General features: G+C 41.6%; 1 protein-coding gene across 7 annotated transcripts in view; it reads right to left on the reverse strand.

The window, feature by feature from the left end:
* Positions 1 to 23581, reverse strand: part of RAPGEF6 (Rap guanine nucleotide exchange factor 6) — a 244075-nt gene that overhangs the window by 183601 nt on the left and 36893 nt on the right. For all 7 annotated transcript variants that reach the window (XM_075900358.2, XM_075900357.2, XM_075900363.2 and 4 more), the window contains 3 exons: positions 12601 to 12671; positions 11521 to 11577; positions 8344 to 8427 (listed from right to left, as the gene is read on the reverse strand). In XM_075900358.2, coding sequence (XP_075756473.1) covers positions 8344 to 8427; positions 11521 to 11577; positions 12601 to 12671 — 212 coding nt within the window. The remainder of the gene's footprint in view (positions 1 to 8343; positions 8428 to 11520; positions 11578 to 12600; positions 12672 to 23581) is intronic.

Raw genomic sequence — 23581 nt, forward strand, 5'->3', positions numbered from 1 at the left:
ATGATTGAGATAAGGAGCACTCACACGTGAAAAGGTCATTGCAGAGAATTTAAATTAATTCTTTGCTTCAGTCTTCACAGCTGAGGTCATGAGGGAGATTCCTAAACCTGGGCCATTCTTTTTAGGTGAAAAATTTGAGGAAGTGTCCTAGATTGAGGATACATTAGAGGAGACTTTGGAACAAATTAATAAACAGTAATAAGTCATCAAGACCCATGGCATCACCCAAGTGCTCTGAAAGAACTCCAACGTGAAATTGCGGAACTAAAACTGTGGTTTGTAACCTATCCTTTGAATCAGCTTCAATACCAAGTAACTAGAGGGCAGGATAGCTAATGTGATGTCAATTTTTTAAAAGGGCTCGAGAGGTGATCCTGGTAATTGCATGCCTAATCATCAGAAAAAAAAGGTTTCATGACTGTTAACTGTTATACGTAGTATCTGTCCAATTTAATGTTGATGTCTTGTTTCTCTTCCTCTACTGCATTTTATTCCATTAAAGGTGAGAGAAATTTATACTTCAAGAGATTTATTCCTACATTTACAAATTCTTTAGAAGAGAGCATCAGGGAAAGAATTTACATAGAACAGGGGTAGGCAATAATTTTTTGCCGGGGACCATTTCAGAAATTTTTGAAGTGGCCTCAGGTCTGCTCCAGAAAGGGTGGTGCCTTGAGTGGAAGGGATGGGGCCAGGATAGTTCCCTACTTCCCCACCCAGAGACCATGACTGGTCTGCGGGCGGGGGAGTGCCTTCCTCCCTCCCCCCCCCGCAGAGGTTTCCCCTAGGCACCCATGCCCTTGGCAGTGGGAGGAGACTTCACGTGGGCTTGGGGGTGGGGGCACACACGAAATCTCCTCCCACCTTGCCAGGAGCGTGTGGCGCTTCTAAGTGCCGCACACTCCTCGCAAGACGGGGAAAACTTTGTGCACTCTCCCCCCCTCGGGCCCTGATTGGCCTAGGGCAAGGAAGCGATTGAAGCCTCCTCCCACCCTGCCAGAAGTAGGTGGCGCTTCTAATTTCCCCACACTCCTCACACAGTGGGGGCAAGGCAGAGGAAACTTCATGCACTGCCCCACCCCCAGGTCAATCAGGGCTTGGAGGGTGGGGGAGAGCAGGGGAAATTTCATGTGCTTCCCTCTACCCCCAAGCACTGATTGGCCTGGGGGCAGGGGAGCAGCAGGGCCTCTGCAAGCCAGATCAACCGGCCTGGCGGGCCAGATCCAACCATAGAGGCCCTTTTGCCCTCCTCTGACACAGAAGATAGCTAAAAAGCCATTTTAAATGTTACACAACCATTTGTTTTCAGTCTACAGTAGTTTACTGAGCAAGAATTTGTAACATTAGCTTTCTTTCTCCTGCTCCTTCCCCACACCACCCCTGCATCTCCTCCCACCTGAATATTTTAAACAAAGAAGTTACTGCTTTTATATTTTAAAATCCTAAACAAAGCTTTTTGGGTCACACAAATTATTAATCCATTGGATCTTGTGACTGGTTTTTTAAATCTAGTAGCTGTTTATATTGTAAAGTAAGATCAAGCACCTCTTTTGAACAATTTAATAAACCATGTTTTCTTCAACTAGACTCAGTTATTCTTGCTTTACAATGATGTACTAAGAAAATAAGTGAAGTCTAATGAGTTCCATTTTTGATAACTCCTAAGCAGCACTACAAGCCCATTCTGCCCCTCCACAATCCACCCCCTCCTCAAAAAATATAATTGCAAATAAAAATGTCATTTCCAAGCCTTTCATGAAGTATTACCTTTCTCCACTATTACTCCCCAAGACTGCTTAGAGCCGTGTTTCTCAACCAGTGTTACGAGTACCCTTGGGGTACTTGAAAAATTTGGAGAAAACTGAATTTTTGTTTTAAGTTTTACGGTGCTTTATTATTTTTGTACTTTTTACACCGAAAAATTTAATCGTCCACCCAGCTACATTAAGTTGTTTTAACAAATGTGTTGCAATGATACAAAAATATTTTTGTGTGTCTGAAAACTGTAAGTACGGGGGGTACTTTTTTTTTTAAAGGGGGTACTTATTTTTTTTATTTTTTTAAGGGGTACATTATAAAAAAAGATTGAGAAACACTGACTTAAAGCATGGTCTCAAACACCCGAATGAGAGGCCATCTGAAGCACAAGCACTTCCCCAATCCAACCTGCAAAATATTTTGAAAAAGTTATTTAATCAGGCCTGCGCAGCTGCCAACCCGAGGCAGAGCAGATGGCATGCAGGGACTCACCCTTGCACATGGTTCCCAGCAGTATGCAGGCCCCCAGTGCCCTCATAGTCCCAGCCGCAAAGGACGCCAATCAATCCAGGAAGCTGCACTGGATTTCTCCATCAAGATTCCAACTACGCTGGCCAAGGAGCCACCCACGCTGACATGCTTCTACATCCAGCAGGGCAGGGCTGGTGGGTTTTGCTTTTGGTTACCTCGGGTGTAGGGCAGGAGATACCAGCTCGAGGATATGGATATTAGCAGTACGAGGCAGATGGGATTCCAGTACAAGGACATGGATGCTAGTGAAGAGGGCATCCCACTGGGAGGACATAGGGTCTCAGGTGAGTACTCAATTTCACGTCTTTTGTAGAATCTTGGCCTCTGACTGTGCTCCCGGACACAAGAGGAGATACTATCAACCTGCATGTACTGTATTGCCAACCCCAAGCATTCAAAGTAAGGATGTTAAGAAGTAGGTATTTGACTAATAGTGTAGTTACTACAAACTGTAGTTGATACAAATTGATCGCTGCACCTCTACCTTTTAAATTTAGTAAGAGCTTACTACATTTAAAAGGCAGAGCCACAGCAGAGGTAAATCCACAACCAGGTAAAAGCCGAGCCTGAGCTGTCCCAGCTTGTGCTGGGTCCCAGACCTATGCCCACTGCACTTTCTCCCTCCTCCAGTCCCCTTCCCCCCATCCCACAGAGATGGAGCTGGGGAGAACTAGCTTTTAAGCCTGCTCCCCACAGCACCGCCTCCTGCCTCCTCCCTTGCTGCCTCTGATACAGAGGCAGCAGGGGAGGGAGGTGAGCGAGTAGTGACTCAACTAGTCGCTTACATCCCTAGTTCAAAGCTCATGAATCAGCTCTCCACACCTCCCCAAAAGGGAATAGCTTCTTGAAATCACAGAAAAAATTTACTTGGGGATCTTTTTTATCTAGCATCTGGTGTTTGAGGTTTTTGGCTTAACTCAGGACATATTTTCTAGCTTTTCTCCACAATCTATGAGACTTAGTCTTAAAGAAAGACTTTAAGTCAGAGTGATCACAGTTAATAGTGGTACATGAGGCATCAAGTAGTGAAGTTCCTAGAACTGGCTTAATTCTAATAATGTGGCTGGGGCTTTCTAGAAAAAATAAATAAATAAAACAATCATCAGGAGGCTTGTGATCAAATCAGGAAAATTGGCATCACGGATTATATCTAAACAGCACCAAAGTTCAAAATAAGCTATGTCAAGGTAAGGATACAGTATAAACGCATCCTAAGTATGTCAGTCATCACAATCACACACATGATGATTTAATCACAAATATGAGCCTAATGTGATTCTTAAAATATATCTAGAACAATATTTCTCAACCTTTCAAGACTACTGTACCCTGTTCAGGAGTCTAACTTGTCTTGCTTATGTCCAAATTTCATCTAATTTAAAAACTAATTGCATACCAAAATCAGACAAACTACAAAAAAAGTGTCACTGCACATTATCACTGAAAAATTGCTCACACTCATTTATATAATTATAAAATAAATCAACTGTTGCACTTATATTGCAGTCTACAATACTGTATATAGATCAGTATCAATAAGTCATTATCTATATTAAATTTTAGTTTATACTGACTTTTTATGTGGCTTATTGTAAAACCAGGCAAAAATCTAGATAAATGGATGCACCCTCCTGAAGACCTTTGAGAACTTCTAGGTCTACATGTACCTATTTGAGAATCACTTATCTAGAGTACATAGTTGAGAAAATTTGCTCTGAACTGCAGAATTAAGATAGACTGCTGTGCAGAGCCTGATTTACTACACTGCTATACAAGTTTGTACATTAATTTTTCCTTTTTTACCAAATAACTTTTCCGGGCCAAGCAAAGCACACTGTTTTAACAGGCAATTTCATTTTTTTTAGTGCCACCTGATTGTGGGTGGAGACACACCAATTCTTTTGCCACCATTTTTTTTCTTCTCATAGAAAAGTTGAACATTCTTCTTAGAAAAGCAAGAAGTAATTGTAACCTTTTATATGATTTTAGAAAAGGCCAACATCTCTGAAGCTTTTCATTGTCATAGTTAATAAAAATACTGTTATTAATTTAATTGAGGTTGTTGAGTGCCAGATTTTTTTTCCTTCGAGCCTTTTGTACATCGATGCACATGGTCTCGTTATCCAAAAGGAAAGAATGTTCATTTCCTTCCCAGATGATCTCATTGCTTAAGTAGACCCAAGAAACACCAAGAACCACATGATTTAAACTGTAAACAGTTTCATACAACAGAACATTCTGACCCATAGTATAAGCTAGCAGCCACTTTCCCTCATTACCCCCTCTACAAGCAATTGAAATCTCATTAATAATTTATGGAAGACTTGCAATTTATTTTTTTACATAGGTCACGTAAATCATCCACTCCTAACATTCAGGTAAGCACACCATTTCAATGCGGTCTTTCTGCAGGCTTTATACACATATCCACTGATGGCTTTAGGCATTGCAGAACTTCACTCCAGGATACTGGAGAGTTTAATTTCCTGCCTCTAGTTAGATACTAAGCACACAAACATTTCAGTCCTGTAAGTTCTTAGACGTTCTTGCCATAAAATTTGAGAGCACAGATGTAACTGCAATGTGTGTATGTATGTATAAAACAAATTGAAAGTTTATTTTATTTTAAGCCTACCTACACCTGTTAAACTGTATATTAAATGATGTATTGGCAGGAAGCAAAGGTAAAATGATTCAATAGTGCCAAAAATTTTAATACTGTCATTCATTGCTTCTACTTCTCTGAATCTCAATTTAATAATTTACTAGTTGGTAGCAGTGAGAAAAGAGACTAACTTATTAATATCAAAGTGGCACCCATTATTTATTATTTTTCTTGTAGTGGTACTCTGGTATCTCTGTCATGGAATATGGTCTGTACTCCCAAAATAATTTACTAAATAGAAGACAAGAAACAGGCAGATACAAACAAATGGGAACGTGAGGTGACAAACAATACTATGCAACATGAAAAGTAGAGGTCACACAGGTTACTAACCTACTATTCTCCAGAAGTCCTTATCAAATCTGGGTTCCATTGTACTAAATACTGTATCCTGTTACAAAGCTCCCACTCCCTTCCCCACACAGCTTGCATCCTAAGGCCCTGCACCTGCAGCAGATCCACCCCTGAGGCAGCAGCATTTCCCATCATCTCACTTATATCAAAGGCTGCCTACACTGGCTTTGTGGACTAACTTTAAACTTCTGGTATTTCTCTTATAAAAGTGAAATCAAATGGTAGCAAACCACACATTAATTGGCTTTAGCTATGAGCTGGCAAACCAAAGAAAAGACAGCACCAAAAAGTTTAACAATTAACACTAGCAAAGGCCACCTTCCACCAAGCGGTCAAAGGAGGCAAGAGACCGAGAAGATAAAATCCCAGTCTAGAGGATAAACTTCCTTTTCAGTGACTCCAAGAGAAGATCAGAGGTGTGAAGTAAACATTCACCAGCTGGTCCAAAACAGGATGCAAGGATATGGTAACCCTCTTGGGGTATATCTAGACTACATGGCTCCGTCGACAGAGCCATGTAAACTAGTTTACCCAGCATAGTCAATGATGCAGGGATTTAAATAATCCTCACTTCATTAAAATAAACATTGATGCCGCACTGTGCCGACCGATCCCTTTGCTGACCGATCCTGTAAACCTCGTTTCACGATGCCTCGTGAAACGAGGTTTACAGGATCGGTCGGCAAATGCATCCCCAGCCGACAGATCCGCATCTAGACTACGGCGTTGTGCCGGATCAGCTGATCATCAGCACAGTGCAGCAGCCATGTTTATTTTAATGAAGTGAGGATTATTTAAATCCCCGCTTCATTGACTATGCTGGGTAAACCAGTTTACATGGCTCCGTCGACAGAGCCATGTAGTCTAGACATACCTTTAGATAGAAGGATCCCAAACCAGATATAACTTGTGACAACTGTGGTCTCATTTTGGTTTCAACTCAAACTCAACTGTCTTAGCCAGCAACTGTAAAAAAATGGGAAAGTCCCTTCAGAGTTGCTCCCCTGCAATACAGTCTCCAACTCCTGAGTTCAAGATCACAGTCCTCACACAAATTCTCAGCTTGCCTTAACTCGGCAGGCTATAAGTGGGGAAGATCAATGTGTGAATTAATAGTGCATCTGTATACACACATATTACATAGACAAGAGGCAAGGAAAGTATTTAGTACTCAGTTGTATACAGTAGTACGCATAGGCTTTGCTAATATATAGCAATACACATTAAGATAATCTAGTTTAAACATAACAAATTCACTTTCTCCTTGCTCAAAACTTATTCCCACAGTCTCAGGGCTAGGATTTGTTTTTTAAAACGTTAAAAAGCAGTTGCCTATTATGTTCTATTTGGTGTAAAAAAAAGTAACAACTGCTGACAATGAATAAACTGTCAAAATATAGCAGCAGGAACCACAGTGGTTAATCAGCTCTGCACTACAATGAAAATGAATGACTTATTTAAATTGGTTGTCCCAGACACCTCATTCTGAAGAAATCATTTGTCCCATAACTTTTTCCACTTTGTCAATTTTATTCTGGAATGACTGATGGAAAGTTCAATCAATTTCAAACTAGAGAGTCCTATCACAGCACTGGTTTGCATTACTAATAAACTAGATTTTTGTAAAACATTATTTTGACAGAATTTGCACAGAGAAACTAAACATCTCAGTAACTGAAGAAAAACAATAATTTTATGGAGAGATAAGTTCATATCGTAATTAATTTTTTTAAAGTTGCATTTTGATCCATTCCAAAGCTTGAAAACAGACGTGCGACAAGGACAGACCAATTTTAGACAGTGTGTACTTCTATTTTTTTAGACGCCAAAGGCAAGTGGACTCAATCAATGACAATAATGTATTTTCTTAAAAAATAAACTATCAGAGACAGATCTTTTGACTTCAACGTTTAACAGTTTGTAGCATCAGGATCAAATATCTTTACTGTTTGTGGACATCAGCAGTTACAAAATAGACAATACTATCTCTGAAATAACAGTGGAGCAAAAAGCTCAAGAATTTCTCATTTGCTTCAATAAAACCTCTTTTTGAAATTATAAAAAAAATTGTCTCAATGGACATATCTGACAATTTTTTACCAGCATGGCCTTCATGATCATAGATGTGATAGTGCTATAGATTTACACTGTCATTATTTCACTACATTAGCAGGACAAGCTTTCCCCACCACCAGACACACAGATTTCAATATACAAGGAAATTAATGACTTCAATACAGAGTATCAGATATAGTCAAGTTGCTTCTTCATAGAGAAGGCATTAATCTTAAATTATACCTCATCCTCCAGACTGGAAACCTGATGCTCTTAATTACAAATCCTGAATATGTACCATGAGCACAAATATTCCAGTTATGGCTTCATAACACAGTGAAGTAAAAATTCAGAATGACCTACAAGGTCAAACAGAATAATACCATGTAGCCAGGTTTAACTCAAGTCAGATGTTATGCTCCAGTTTAAACAGGTCACAATGTTCATTATGTTCCAAATTTAAAACCGTCAGACTTTTATCATGTCTTACCGTGACTGACAGCAGTCCTCTTTTACTTCATATAAAACTCATACACTACTATTGAACATAATTCCAGTTCTTATGGAATATACTGTTATGCAGCCAGATTTGTAAGGAGAAGGAGAACAATGTCAAATCATATGGCCCAAAGTTTAGATTATGTAAAAGTAAGATTTTATTAAAGAGCCCAAAACAAAAAGAAACCCTGCCTTAAATTTAGAATATGGTCAACAGGAGCCATTTTTAATTATCAGTGCCTCTGATTCAGTGTTTGCTATGTACACTCTAGCACACTGAGAACTATAACTGGAGCCTTGTAAATGTAAAGTTACATTTGATTTTCAATGCTCAATCTGAGACAAATTCAAAAATAATGAAAAGTAAATTATATTTTAAGTTATTAAAAGTGAAAAAGTTAAAGCAATCATTTCTGCAAGGAAGTATTTTAATATATATGTTGAAAATGTCCCTTCAAGCAGTTAAAGTAACATGAACATACCTGCGTGGTGGTAAAAACATGGAGTCCTTCATAAGGACAGATCCAGAAAGAAGAATATACCAACATCTCGCAATTGTTTCTGAACTGCAGGAAAGAAAATCAAAATAACTGTATGTTATCTAAGTTGTCACCCTCATATTGAAGCTCCACATTTTACCATAATGAAAATTAGACTGTAGATTTAAAACCAAGAACATTGCTGATATAATGCTACAAATTAACATTTTGAAGTATTCATTTACATTAAAATAGAATGGTCTGTGCAAAATTTTAAGCAGAAATTTACTTTAACCCTAGAATATTTGACCTAACTAAAAATGAATATTCAAAAATAAGCTTATGTTAAATTGTATTTAAAATATTTTCATCCCAAACCAAGTTACAAACTATGCATACACACACAAAAATAATATCACCAGTACTAAAATTCTTTAGCATTTTAATAGCGTAAAATAAATTTAGGACAGGATGCAAGAAAATATATTTGTCCCACAACAAACTATGGGATGAAATTAGATAAAACTATTTAATGTCCACGTAGGACAGAGGTGGCCAAAATAGTTGTGAAAAAAACCTGCCCCTTTAAGAAACGCGTTTAGAGGCTTTTGGGCCACATCAGGCTCCCGCTGGCCGACACCATCTTGAAAATGCCATTTTTAATGGCTGTGCCAGACAGCTCCCCTGCCCTGGTGAGCACAGGGAGCCAGGAGTCATTTTCAGAGGTGCAGGGGCTGCTTTATGAGCCGCACCTGGGTGGGGGGGAGAGGGTGGCCACAGCTGAAGTAGGAGATTAGCAAAGACACCAGAACTAGCTATTTCTAAAGTGTCACAGGATTTTTAAGTTATCAAAAGCAAATCAGATTTAACATTTCAAATTCCTAATGCTAGAGTGCTTCGTCAACAATCACGACTCCTAACTATATGAAGGACAACTCCTCCAAGGGCACATCTACATAGCAGAGCTAAAGCCAAAATAAGCTACGCAACTTGAGATATGTCAATTACGTAGCTTAAGTAGAAATAGCTTATTTCAGCTTTTGGCGCTGTCTATATAGCAAGAAGTTTGAGAAAGAACATATTTCCTCTGACTTCCCTTACTCCTCGTAAAACGAGGGTTACAGGAGTTGGATTTAGAAGTCCTCCAGCTCAACGTTATTTTGACATTATGTTGAAATAACGTTGTAGAGTAGACGTGGACTATGTTACTTCAGAATAACATCAATTATTCCAAAATAACAGTGCTGCTGTGTAGATGTACCCCCAGGGAAGAATGCCATCTACTGCATACCAATATCATGTCTATATGTTATCTCTATGCATTTGAAAAATACATTCTGGAGTAGGGATGTAAAAGTGTAGTCAATTAACTGATAAGCAAAAGCTTATAGGTTAATGCAATAGACGACACCAGGGCTACTCAACACGCAGCACGCAGGCTGCATGAGGCTCATGGCCCGTTTGTGTGCGACCCGCAATGTGGTTTGGGTTTACACGAGGTTCAATACACTACCCACGAGTGGAATCCATTGAACATGGGCTCCACTGGGAACATGCTCCACAATGGCAAGGCATCTCCCAGGTGGGGTATCGGTGTCTCTAACCCCCAGAGAAGATGTCCTGGGAGCACCAGGGCATTGTGGGAAGTGCTCTGGATTCATGCCCGTCAGTGTGAAAGAAGCTATTTGCACATATATTTGCATGTATATGCAATCACACTTAATTTGCAGTCCTTGACATGTGCTATGAGTAGGACAAAGTGTACATATAGGACAATTTGTTGGTTTTTTTCTGTACCACTTTTGAATCATGGATGATTTTATGAAATTGTAATATGAAGTTACTGGCATAGAAAGTCTACCAATAGATGGATCACTAGTCAATTACGAAGGCAGTGTCATTTCTCTGCCAAGCCACAGACATTAGTGAATAAAAAGCACTCAACAATGGCCTTTTCAAAGTGATACAAACCTTGAGTCAATGGCTTAGCAATACTTGGTAAAAGACACTTCCTTCTCTTATCTGATGGAGGTGGGGATTGCTTCCTGGTAATAGAAAGTTACCAGGAAGCAAAACAAAAGCAGATGACTCCAGCAGGAGTCTATAAAGCAGGGTGGAGAACCTAAGGCCCAGGGCGAGATGTGGCCCCAGCTTGCCTAGATCCAGCCACCGAGGCTCAGGGCTCCCTCCCAGCATTGGGGAACCCACATTGGCACTCCAGCTCAACCATCGTGTCACTATGAGGATGGAGCACAAAATCTATTAGCCTGGGACCCCCTCAGGCTCTGGTATGCAAAGAGAATGTGGGGAGTTTCTTTCTCCTCCTCAGTTGGCCCCCCAGCTGATTTTTCTGTGGGTCAGTGGCCCCCGACCCAAAAGGGAGGGTGAGGTAGCAATTTTGCACCAGACTGAGATTGGTTGCTGCAGGTTAGTGTAAGCAAGGGGACAAAGGACTCTCCCTGCCTACCTTCCTGAACTCCAAGCTCTCACAAGGGAAAGACAAACTAGGAAGTGAGGGACACTTAGGGTTTGAGATCTGTATTCTTTTGTGCTTTACATGATTAAGGATAAGGATGTTAGACTTGGCAATGTGTGCATGTAAATATGCTGACTGCGCCCGATCCCCTAGGCCACACGGGAACCTGCCCCACCACCTTACCGTCAGGCCGCCCCTTATGCCTTCTGCCCCGGGGCTGCCCGGCTTTTGGCCGTCCCATCCCAACCAGACCTGACCCGGGGGACGCGGGACTTGAACCCATGACCCTATCCTCCCCAGGCCATGCGGAGAGGCCATGCCCCTGAGAGAGTTGCACTATAAATCTAAAGCCTTGCACATTTTGGGCTGAAGTATTGGGAGAGGGTATATTTAAGGAAGAGGGTGTCCGAAAGTCAGTGCTGCACCCAGAGGAATGCCAACACTCTCATTGCAGATAAAGAGTCTGCACCCTGAAGGACTGAGCCTAAAGACCCTGAGATTGGGCAATGGTTGGATTCTGTTCAAGTTTCAGGAACATGTAACAGCCTGGAAATCCCAGAAGCCTGGATTCCCCTCTCAGCAATCCTAGTCAGTGATCAGTAAGGGGCATTTGTTACGATCTGTGATGACACATAATTTGACATGCACCCACTTATTTAATTTCTCCACTATAAGAGTGATGATTGTACCTTAAATGTACTTACCAAAAAAGGACTTGGTTGCCTTCGTATCTTTCATAACGAGCACTAGAAGACATTATTCTGAGGAAAATTAAACTTCAGTTTAGATTTTAAACTCTAAAAACATTTTCATCTATTAATTTTTCAGCAACATCACTTTCTTTAAGTATAAGGGGAAGTCATATGAAAGACTACAAAACTGGCTTTACTTCATGAGCCATAACTTAAAGCTTAAAAGAAATTTTCATTATCCAAGCAGGTAACACACAATATATTTTCTGAGTGTTTAAATTACTCCTACACACTGGAATTAACCATAGCAACAGAATAAGAACTGAGGTACTTCTAATGCATATTTTGTGCTTCTGTCTTGTTTGCCTCTTATTTCACACGTGCTAAAACAGTGGTACTCACAGTTATGTGACTTGAGAGTAGGCAAAAAGTGGTTTAAAAATGTAACCGTGTAACCACTAAAAATCCTAGTGATTACACTCGCTGCAGGCTCTGCAGTAAGCTTTATACTGAGGAGCAGATCTCACAATGAAGACTCTCCCCAAATGCACACATACAATAATATTAAATATATAACTACTTATATAACAAAATATTAAATTAATTTTCAGTACAATGAAAACTAAATTTAGCTAAACCACTGGTTGAGTGAGCACATCATGCTGTTTATTTTGTTTCCTCCACCCATACCTTTACTATTCAATGTATCAATGCGATTTACAACATCCCTTGTATCTTTAGCCCTTCTGCCAGGGCCAAAATAAGAGAAGAGGTCTCCCCGCCCCCAGGAACTTGCTCTATCCCTGAACTCCCACTATTCCTCCAATTAGCTCATTCACCATGCTTCTGGGTTTAGGGGGGAAGAGCGGGAACTCCCTCCAGGAACACCACAAATCAACTGTTTGCATCATTCCGGGAAGGAGCCTTGAAGAGTCACAGGCTACATTTGAAAGAGTGACATGCAGCTCAGAGTTATGGACTGAGTATCACTATGCTAAGATCACTGGAACACTTATTATTGGAGCATTTGGAACAAAAAGTTAAAAAAGATATAATTTGTAGTGGACTATGCGATGCCCCCATAGCCTTTACCTTAGCTGATGTTCCCTGAGATGTGACAATATGTCCATTCCATGAAGATAATAATAGATAGTATTTAAGTCCTGCAAACAAAAAGAAAATATCATGTATATGCAATTTATATGAGTATCTAATTTTCCCAATATTTCAAAATTATTATGCAATTCATTTTTAAACATACACTTTAGAACAAAAAATGAAAGAGGAAACAATTCAAGGCAAATGTAGGTCTGCAGAGGCCAGGTCTATACTAGAGAAGAAAGTGACCTAAGATATGCCACTCTAGCTACGTGCAGGGAAGTCACCACATTGCCCTGGCCCTAGGTTCAGCCCTTTCCCAGGGCTGACCACGTGTTAGGTGGTGGCTGCTCCAGCGGGGGCCACAGTTGGAGACACATCACAGGCAGCCTGTGGCTGCTCCAGCAGCCCCACTTGGGGCTGGAGCCATATGGCAAGCAGCCCATGGCTGCTCTGGCATCTGGGGCCAGAGCTGCTGGCAACTCCTCCAGCAGCTCTAACCAGAGCCACATGGCTGCAGCAGCTCCTCCAGTGGCCGAGGCCAGGGCCACATGTCCCTGTGACGTGGCCCCCTATGGCATTGGGGCTCTGGAAACAGGAGGCTGGCACTGATGGTGGGGGCTGGCAGAGCTGAAGCCAACTGTTCGCAGTGGCTCTGGGGCCCTTTTTTTGGCAGACTGGTAACATTTTATTTGCATATTCATTGTTTGCATAATGGATATATAAATAAAATTGTACTGGTGAGCCAAAAGTTTACAGATGGGTTTGTTGTGTAAAAAAGGTTGAGAACCACTGATTCAGAGGGCCCTTACTGGACCTGCTAAATCAAACCCCAAGAGATCAATCTCCACTGCATCGATCTTCCGATAAGCGGAGACAAGCCCTAAGTAGTGGCCACACCAAAACTGGTTTACAACTAACACTGAAGCCCTTCCATGGGCAAAATCCTGATGTGATCTGTTAATCACAACCTCTGCATGTATAGCATTTATACAGAGGCATAAATGCATACAACACTCTACAATAAGCACACAGCATGAAATAGCAGTGCCTTGCATCCAAGGCCTTACATCTCTGAGGATAAGACAAGAAGCAATGGGCTTAAACTGCAGCAAGAGAGGTTTAGGTTAGACATTAGGAAAAACTTCCTGTCAGGGTGGTTAAACACTAGAACTAGTTGCCTAGGGAGGTTGTATAATCTCCATCTCTGGAGATATTTAAGAGCAGGTTAGAGACAGACATCTATCAAGGATGGTCCACGAAAATTTTTTGATTAACCTGGTGGTCCGTGGACTGAAACGAGTTGAGAACCACTGGTCTAGACGGTACTGGGTCCTGCCGTGAGGGCAGGGGACTGGACTCAATGGCCTCTCGAGGACCCTTCCAGTTCTAGTGTTCTATGATCACCACTTTAAAGATGGGTATACCTATTTTACAGAGAGACACAGAGAAGGTGAGGAAGTGGCTCACAAATCACATTGCATGCTAGTAAAGAGTCAGGACAGAATCCAAACAACATACTTTCTTTGAAACACCTGAATGATGCTCCTTGGTCAAACTGGAAGTGTTACATATTAAGGCACTTCCATTTCCTCCGATTTCTAAGACACTGACTCCAAGACACTCCCAATCCTTGCCAGCACTGAAAGCAAAAGACCTGCTTCCTGGGACTGAGCCTTGGATGAAATGCTTATCAGCATAGACCACCACCAGAGAGGCAGTAGATTATCACCATGAATTACATTTACTAAATAATTAAACTCTATTTCTAGTAGTAACTCAAGGTAAAGAGCGCTCATCAAGCCTTAAAGGAAAGGATTTTACGATTCATTAAACAGATATTTATACACACATCTGTAAAGTTAGAGGTACAATGTGCTATTTGACTGCAGCAGCTAATACATTTTTCAGCCACAAAACATGCTACCCTTTAAACGTGAAAAGTTACAATTTTTACTTTAAAGAGTGGACCTTATATGAAAATACTAATCATGAGATACAGCTGTTTAAACCTCATTGCAAAAACTCTCTTTAGTCATAAAAATATTTGTGCTGATAGAGTAGACCACATGCCAAGGCAAAAAACACTAGAGCTATTCATCACTTAATTTACTATCCAAAACAGGTGTGCTGTTAGTTAGCAATGAACCCACGCACCATACACACAAATACAAGACTCTCATCAACTTGAAAATCTGAAAACATGTGTTCCTAATTTTTCAGTGACAGAGGATGCTATTTCTGTGACGTATGCAAATAAAGAACGAGTATAGGCTTTGGAATTTACAATAGCTTTTTTGGAAAAATTCTTGGCTTAGTAATCAGCTTCAGAAACATGGGTATGGATTTTGTTCCATAAAAAAGAAAAGGTCAGTTTGCATGCGAGCTTTATTACAATTTTAGATTCCTAATGCTATATCCAAAGCCTGTGGAACTATTACAGATTCTGTTAAAAATATGCCTTTCCATATACTGTAGAAATACTACGAGAAACATTTTTGTGATCCTAATAAATAATGTGTATTTTTTTCAGTATATGATGAAAACATTTTTTAAATATTTTCACAGCATATGTTAGCAACATTACTTCAAAGTCACAGCTTTTGTAAAAGATGGATCGTACACAATATTATCTTGTAACAAAGGATTAAGCTTCTAAAATGATCTTTTTCTATACATATTTCACTAATCAACTTGTGTTTTTATCTATTACTTAACCCCCACAAAAAAGTGTTGCAAGTTACCTTTGAAACTCAGAGGTTCCAAAGCTTTTTAACAATTTTTAAAACACATTCACACCCTATTGACAAAGTAGCTTTGATCAGGACATGCAGGCAAATGAACATCACACATACAGGATGGATATTAAGATGTATGCTGCAATTTTATTGAAAGTTTGTGTGGGGGGGATGGGTGTTCCATCTGTCACAGTCTCATTTAACTAGACCTACTGCAGCATTCAGGACTTCCACCATACAACTAATAATTTTGTGGACCTGCTTGGGCCCACCCTTAGGAGCGAACTTGCTTCTAAATCCTTTCCAATTTTCCTGAGTGGAGGCAAGAAGATGAGAGTTTCCCAGCTGAGGACTTCATTGTGCAAAGACTTCATTTTTCACCTTTTCGCATAAGGAAAAAGACCACCAGCACAATCCCAGGTCTCATTTAGTTCTAGGAGCTGATCCATTTTATCCTCAGAGCCACTGGATCCGGTACAAATTGCAGTAAGTTGACATAGGGCTTGTTTACATGGAACGCTAGTGCTCAGGTGGCCAGGTGCTTGGTTTTTGATGGGAAAGTCCAAATGAAAAGGAGACCTGACAGTGTCTGGTCAGATCTATTGACTGAACACTGAAAATGCAGTTCATGTGGGCCGGGAGGCAGAGAGATGTTGAGTCATCACCCGTGCCAGTCCCTCAACTACCCAGGCCATCCCCTATGTGTTTTGAGTGGTTGCAGCTCTCAGCCCCAGCACATTGCAGGAGAGCCCCCTCCTGACCTGAGCAGGTAGGTAGGAGGGAAAAATCAGCAAGCAGTAGCAGCCTAGGGGGAAAATGAGGAGGCAGGAACAGCACTTGTTGGGGAGGGGTGATGGGGCAGGATCAGCACTGAGGTGGAGGGGAAGAGATGAGGCAGGGAAGGTTCATCTCTACTGCTGGAGTGTCCAATTTTTAATATTATACCATTGGTAACCCTAGTTAGTGCATGGTAAGTCATGCTGTGAAATCACAGGGCTCTAACCCAGTGTTTCTCAACTTTTTTTTTTTTAAATAAAGTACCTCCTTTAAACAAATATGTTGTAATAGAAGAAAAAAATGTGTGTATGAAATCTGTAGGTACTGGGGACACTCGTTTTATATAATTATAGCCAGGTAGGTGATGAAATTTGTGTGTGTAAAAAGTACAAAAATAATAAAGTGCTGTAAAACATAAAACAAAAATTCAGTTTTCTCCAAATTTCAGTTGTATTGACATATCCCCCAGACTTTTCTCAAGTACCACTGATTGAGAAACACTGCTCTAACCTATTACATAGTAACTAGCCAAATGGACTGTGCTATTCTGCACTGAAAAAGTTGCATAGTTAATGCTGAATAGGAGTATGTCAATGTGCACTACAGAACTCTTAGTGCTTGATAGCAGGGTCCACATGACCAGTTACTGTGGGGCAAACTAGTGAATTGTAGCTTCACACGCTGGCTTGCCATGTGCTAACTGTCCATGCAGAAAATCTCTTAATCCCATTTTTCATATTACACCTTTTTAAGTCTTAATATTATAACATAATTGTGCCTCCATGATGTTGAAAGAAAAGCAAGAAAACCCTTCCAGGTGCTGTGGGGGGATAGTGCATATGCAATCTGGCCAGGCTTGGATATGCTCAGTGAGGATGCAACTAGGGTTGCCAGGTGTCCGTATTTTCGCCTCCTGTCCAGTAAAAAAAAAAAAAATTCAGAAAATACTGGACACCTAAAATGTCTGATATTTTCTGATTTTTTTTCCAGGCCAGGAGGTGAAAATACTGGACACCTGGCAACCCTACGACACACTCGGCAACTGAGCCCAGCTCCCGGGCTCCTGACATCCCCAGCCCTTCTGCTTATCTGCAGGGAAGCTGCATTCTGGCTTGATAAAAGAAAACAAAATGGCCACCAGCAAAAAGCCTAAAGACCAAGGGGAAGCAATGCCTTCCCCGGGTCTTAGTGCTCAACTGCTCCCCTGTTCCTATCCCTATTCTGACTTTGTATGCACTCAGAAAGTAGCCATGATGTTGTAATGCTGTTTTATTATTTATTTATTTAGCTCACCAACTTTGGTCTCCTCCTCTTCCCCCCCCCCCCCCCAACATAATTTTTTCCCCAGGTTTTTTTTTGGGGGGGGAGGGGGAGGCTGTTTGGTATTTTTGGTTAAACCAACTAGCAACCCTAGATGCAAGCTGGAGATTTTAGAGACCAAAACTGAAAGTCTCTATTGAGCATGTGCAAAAAAAAAAAAAAAAAAAAAACTTTTCAAAGGCTTATAACCTGATTGATTTACAGCAGACTATTTAGAGGTTGGCAAAGGTACAACTCTGACATAAAGACACCATTATTTCCCTAAATTTTAAGTCCCTGCTCCAAAGCTAAAACTATTCAAAGAAAAGGGTAAGAGTATTCTTTTTAACATGGGCAAAATGTGTCTCTTTCCCCAACCTTCTTTTCTGAAACAAATAGGCCATTTTGAGTGAAGATTTCTGGGGACACAAAGAGGAAGCCTGAGGCAGACCCCTGGCATAGAAAATTTCAGATCAAATAGTTACAGTTTCACAAGTTATAAGAAATTAAAAGCAGGGTCTTATGAAACGTGTCTGGCAGCCTTACTGCTGCCAGCTCTGCTTATAATCTGCAAACAGTTGTTGAAAACAGATGCTCAAAAAGTTATATTGGCTGAGTGGGAGCTATGAGGCTAGTTTAAAAAAAATTCTCTCTCTCGTGTGTGTGTATATATATATATATATATATATATATATATATAAATAAATAAATAAATAAATAAATAAACAAACATTTCCTGTGGGACGACAGAATGACATCATCAGCATCCACATGGCACTGCCACAGCCTACTTCCGTCCTCAGCAATTTGCTGTAGTCCGCCTCAGCACCCTCCCCTCAGGGCATTGACTGCTCTCACTTCACACCCCAGGGGGCTGTGCTGCTGGGGAGGAGCTGCTAGGGCTGGGTCCCCTCCACCATCCTAGCCTGACCCACACATACCAGGTTCCCTCCGCCATCTGAGCCCCCGTTGTGAGCCCACTTATCCATTGGTATGCGTAGCATTGGCATGCCCCGAAGGCTTTCTGCTGACAGCAAGATGCAGTCCCAATTGATTCAGTCTCTCTTCACACACAACCTTTCTGGATCGCTAATCATTTTCATTGCTTGACTTGCAAATCTCTCCATGTCTGCTATCTCTTTTCAGAGGTAGGGTGACCAAAAGTGAAAATAGCCAGCACTGCAGATGAGGGCAAACTCTGAAGTTATAGAAAAAAACAACAAACGGTCTGGTAGCACTTTATAGACTAACAAAACACGTAGATGGTATCATGAGCTTTCGTGGGCACAGCTTCCGGTCATCTGAAGAAGTGGGCTGTGCCCACGAAAGCTCATGATACCATTTACATGTTTCGTTAGTCTGTTATGGAAAAAAAACAATAAATGGTCTGGTAGCACTTTATAGACTAACTCGGCTACCCCCTGAAGCTTCTGAAGTTATAAAATGGCATGAAAATGAAGGTTCTCAATTAACTGTAGTTAACTCAAGTGATTAATGCAAAGCAAATTAGCTAGATTTTTAAAATCAGCGGTAGGCGGTTCCTGAGTTACGAGGCTAGGATCCATGCGAAAGCAAATCAGTGGCCCCCACCTCTCCAAGCTGAGACCCCACACCTCCACCCCACTTACCCACCTCTGCCAAAACCCCACATCCCCAGTCCACTCACTCATACGTTTGTTCTTAAGTTGAATTTGTATGTAAGTCGGAACTGGTACATATTGTAGGGGAAACTCTAGCCAAACATTTCTCCAGAGCTCAGTTTTATTCTCCCACACCTCACTTCCCTCAGGCTTTATTCTCAAGCTGAGGTGTCTGCTGAGAAAAGCCGCTCTGCGTCTCCCTGGTCTGCTGGGGGTGGGGGGGCGCTAGCTTCGCATCTCCCTGGTCTGCTGGGGGGAAGCAGCTAGTGCAGGGTTGCCTCACCCCATTTGTAAGTAGGGATCCGATGTAAGTCGGATCCATGTAACCTGGGGACTGCCTGTATTTTCTCTACAGCCTAATTTCACAACCATCATCACCTTTCTTTTAAAACAGCCCACGTCCAAAAAAAATCCTCAATATATTTCTCCAATCGAGTACACCCAAATCCTTCTACATAAAACCTGACAGACAGAACTTCAGGATGATTTCCCCCTCTACCAATTCAAACCCTACCGAATACTCTCACACACCACTTGCATTTTGGGGGATTTAATGCTTATTATGGAGTTTTATTGTTTCCTTCCACAATGTCCTACAATATGTTCTTTAAAACAAAATGAAGCATAGTCTCTGCCACAATAAGCTTTGGTTTAAAAAGGCAAAGCAGAGAGAGGATAGAGGAAACAGGTATCTGATGACAATCTTCCATGTCTCTATAATACAATATTTTTACTATTTGTCCGCATAAGCACTCCACAAGCCTGTCACGGCAAGCCAATTATGTTCTTATAGGTATTATGGGAAAAACAGGTCATTAGAAGACGTGAGTATGAACAATTTAAAAGCCTAGCTCAGGAAGGTATTCTATATGAGGGACTGAGGAGGAGACTCAATGATTCTAGTGATCTAAGCAAAAAAAGTGGAGCATTGCAAAATGGTCAGGAATACCACACATAGATTCAAGGATAGGGAAGAGTATCATTTGACAGTACCTTGACAGAGGGCCTTAAAAGAGTATATCTTCTATAAATCCTGGTTATTAACAAGGATTGCTACTGTATGAACTTCAAGTGTATTTTCAATGCTTTTAATCCTTTCTTGGAAAAGAATGGAAACTATTATTAATTCCCAACTTCACAATCTGTCCTGGCAATTTCTCAGCACAGTATAATATTCCAACGGTGAGAAAAGTCTTGCTTTGGTCAAGTATATGTTATTAAGCACCTAAAGAATCACATTCTAATTTACTTTGATTCTGAAGTCTACAAGGGTGTAGAAGTGACAAACTGTTGTATATTTCATCTAATGAAACACAAAACATTGTCATTTTACATACTAAACAGTAAATTTGTTGGCGCCCAGCTGACCAGCTGTATTGGGAAATAAAAGTATTGCATAAGACTTCCTTAGAAAGTCAAACAGGTTATATACTGAAATCATCAACTGTCACACCTGAGTTATAACAGACTAACTTAAAAAGATAAGAGTTTTGTGCAATTCCTGAGTACTATGGCTTCCCAAGTATGTTGGGAAGCTTCTGGCTACGAACATATATTTCTATACACTTCAATTTTTAAAATATTTCTTTACCATGCTAAGACTAAAATCAGCCATGGTCTCCCCCAATCGTAATGGGGATATGGTTGACTAGTGGACTAGACACACTAGTCAACTAGTCACCTCCCCCCCATTGCTACCTCTATCAGAAGAGGCAGCAATGGGAGAGGGGAAGGAAAGACAAGCAGGTGCTTCAAAGCAGCAGCACCACATGGAGCACCTGACCCTGAGCTCCATGAGGAGCTATCACTTTGAAACACCACGTGGAGCCCAAGCTGCATGCAGCATTTCAAAGCAGCAGTGTCACATGGAGCCCAGGGTCAGCTGAGGACTCAGAGTCAGAGTCCCCAGCTGACCCCAGGCACCATGTGGTGCTCCGCCGCTGGCCCCATGCTCCTCACTGCACTTTCGTCTTTGAAGTGTAGCAACAGCTCTGTGGCTGTTGTTACACTTCAAAGGCAGAGGCAGGCACCCTTATCAACTAATCAAATAGTTGATGCAAATTGCATCAACTGTTTAATTAGCCAATTAATCTAAATTTAACATCCCTAGATTATAAACCATTCTTTTTCAATCTGTACTCAGGTTAAGCTTTTAAACACCCCCCACCCCCAAATAAATATTCCACCTGGCAAAATATACAAAAAAAACCCTAAAATGTTTAAAATTATTTCAAGAGGGATAAGGGATCTTTCGGAAAAAGCTTTATTTTCCGAAAGATCAGCATCTAGACCGGCACTTTTCTCCGGCAAAGCTCCGTGCCGAAAAAAAGTGGCAGCCATTTTTATGGTAATGAAGCATGGGAGATTTAAATCCCCGCTTCATTAGCAATTGCGATATGTCTAATTTACATCCCTTTTCCAAAAAAGGGATGTAGTCTAGACGTAGCCTAAGAGAAAGAGCAGAGTGCCGAATGAAAATGAGAGGTGGAAGATAATGACAATGCTTAAAAACCACCTCAACAGGACCATTATATCATTCCTACAACCATATGGGGGACAGACTCGCAGTACTGAGCCTCTGGGCCCCTCCTCAAATGGAATGCAACATCAGGTAGCCCCTGAGCCAGGTCAGGGTGGGGTTTTTTGTTTTGTTTGTTGGGAGCCAGGTCAGTGAGGTGGTGTTGCATGTTTTTTTCTTCTTGCTGGTATTTGGCCCCAATTGAAAAAAGGTTTCTCAGAGGCAACTTCAGATAAGCTACCAAACTCGCCATAGATTTTTTCTCATTGTTTGAATTAGGGATGTTAAATTTTGTTTAATCAACTAATCGACTAGTTGATTAGTCGATAAGCAGGGGAGCCGCAGCAGGGTTAGCTCCCGGCCCTGCTGTGGCTCTTCCTTTTAAATGTATTAAAAGCCTACTGGCTTTTAATACATTTAAAAGGCTGGTACGTAGTGCCGGGGGAGACCTGGTGCTGTCTACCAGCCTTAAATGTAAAAAGGCTGGAGCACAGTGGGGGACCCAGTGCGTGCCAGGAATCAGTTGGCCCGGTTCATGCTGGGTCCTCCCTGCTGCACTTCTGATTTTTAAATACCGTATTTTCCGGCGTATAGGGCGACTGGGTGTATAAGACGACCCCCTATCTTTTTAATTAAAAGATAGGGTTTCATCTTATACCCCAGCGCCCCTCCGCCTCCTTTGCTCCCGGTGTCCCTGGTCTGCTGGAGATGGTCCCCAGCAGACCAGAGGCACCGGGAGCAAAGCCGCCAGGAGCGCCTGGGCTGCCCCCCCGCGGAGGGGCTCCGGCGGCGGTGCATCCGGCGTACAAGACGACCCCCGATTTTGGGGGGATGTTTTTTAACATCAGAGGTCGTCTTGTACGCCGGAATATACGGTACATTTAAAAAGTAGAGGCACACCATCTGGGACTAGGTACAAGCCAGGAATCAACTGATTCCTGGCTGGCCCTCAGTCCTCACTACCCCCATTTCCCCTGTCCCCCACAGAGACAGTGCTGGGGGGAACCAGCTTTTAATATGGTTCCCCCCAGCACTGACTCCTCTATTAGAGGCAGCAAGGCACGGGGAGCAACTAGTCGCATACATCCCTAGTTTGAATAAAGAAATCCAAGCACCTCAGTCTCACAGAATCTCAGGAGCCACTTGTGCTTTACACTGTACTTATTTCTGTGGATTTCAGAAAGTGTCACACCATGCCCCCAAACATTCCTCATTCTTCTTGTCCCGCTGTCTGTATATTTGCAAAGGTCAGATAGTCATATCTACAAGTAATAGGTCAACCATTTGCAGGGCTAGTTTAGTAGCTCCCTGCTGCCTGGAGGGGTGATTGAACTCACATAGGAAATTTCACCCCACTGTCTGTCTCTCTTACTTGCCATACACTATGTGCAACTATGAAGCTGAACCATCTCCTTCCATTCCACCCTCCTGCCCTGCCACTGAGAAAGAAGCCAAATCTGCTGAAGCTCACACATCCCAACACCAAATGGTTACAGCTGGGAAATAGGACCAAGAGATGCCTGGAATCTTACTTTTTCAGGGTGGTTCAACTGTAGAACAATATTCCTCATTTCACAAATGTGTCTCACATTTCATCCGGAATGTTTTGTCACCAAAAACTGCCTTTTGTTGACAAAACAATGAGAGCATACAGACTACAATGCAAATTTGGCCGGGGGGGCCACTCAGTTTTGGTGACAAAAATCTTCCACCCCTGCAAGAGACTTGCTTTTTCCAGGGAAGGCAGGAGAAACTGCTGTGCTTTGATATTCCCCATCATGGAGAGCTCATAGAGCTACTCATGATGCTGCTCCCAGCAGCTGAGAATGTTGCGGGAGAACTCAGAGAATCACAAGAAGTACAGGGATTAGCTCTGCCCTCCCACAACTCTGCACTAATGAATATTTACACACTGCTTTATTCTGTCGACAGGACAACTACCCGTATGGCAATTAAATGTCGACAGTGGGAGGCAGAAAAATCAGTTTGACCAGATTTCACTT

The sequence above is a fragment of the Pelodiscus sinensis genome, chromosome 16 (assembly GCF_052426305.1).
Source record: "Pelodiscus sinensis isolate ZL-2025 chromosome 16, ASM5242630v1, whole genome shotgun sequence".
NCBI lineage: Eukaryota > Metazoa > Chordata > Testudines > Trionychidae > Pelodiscus > Pelodiscus sinensis.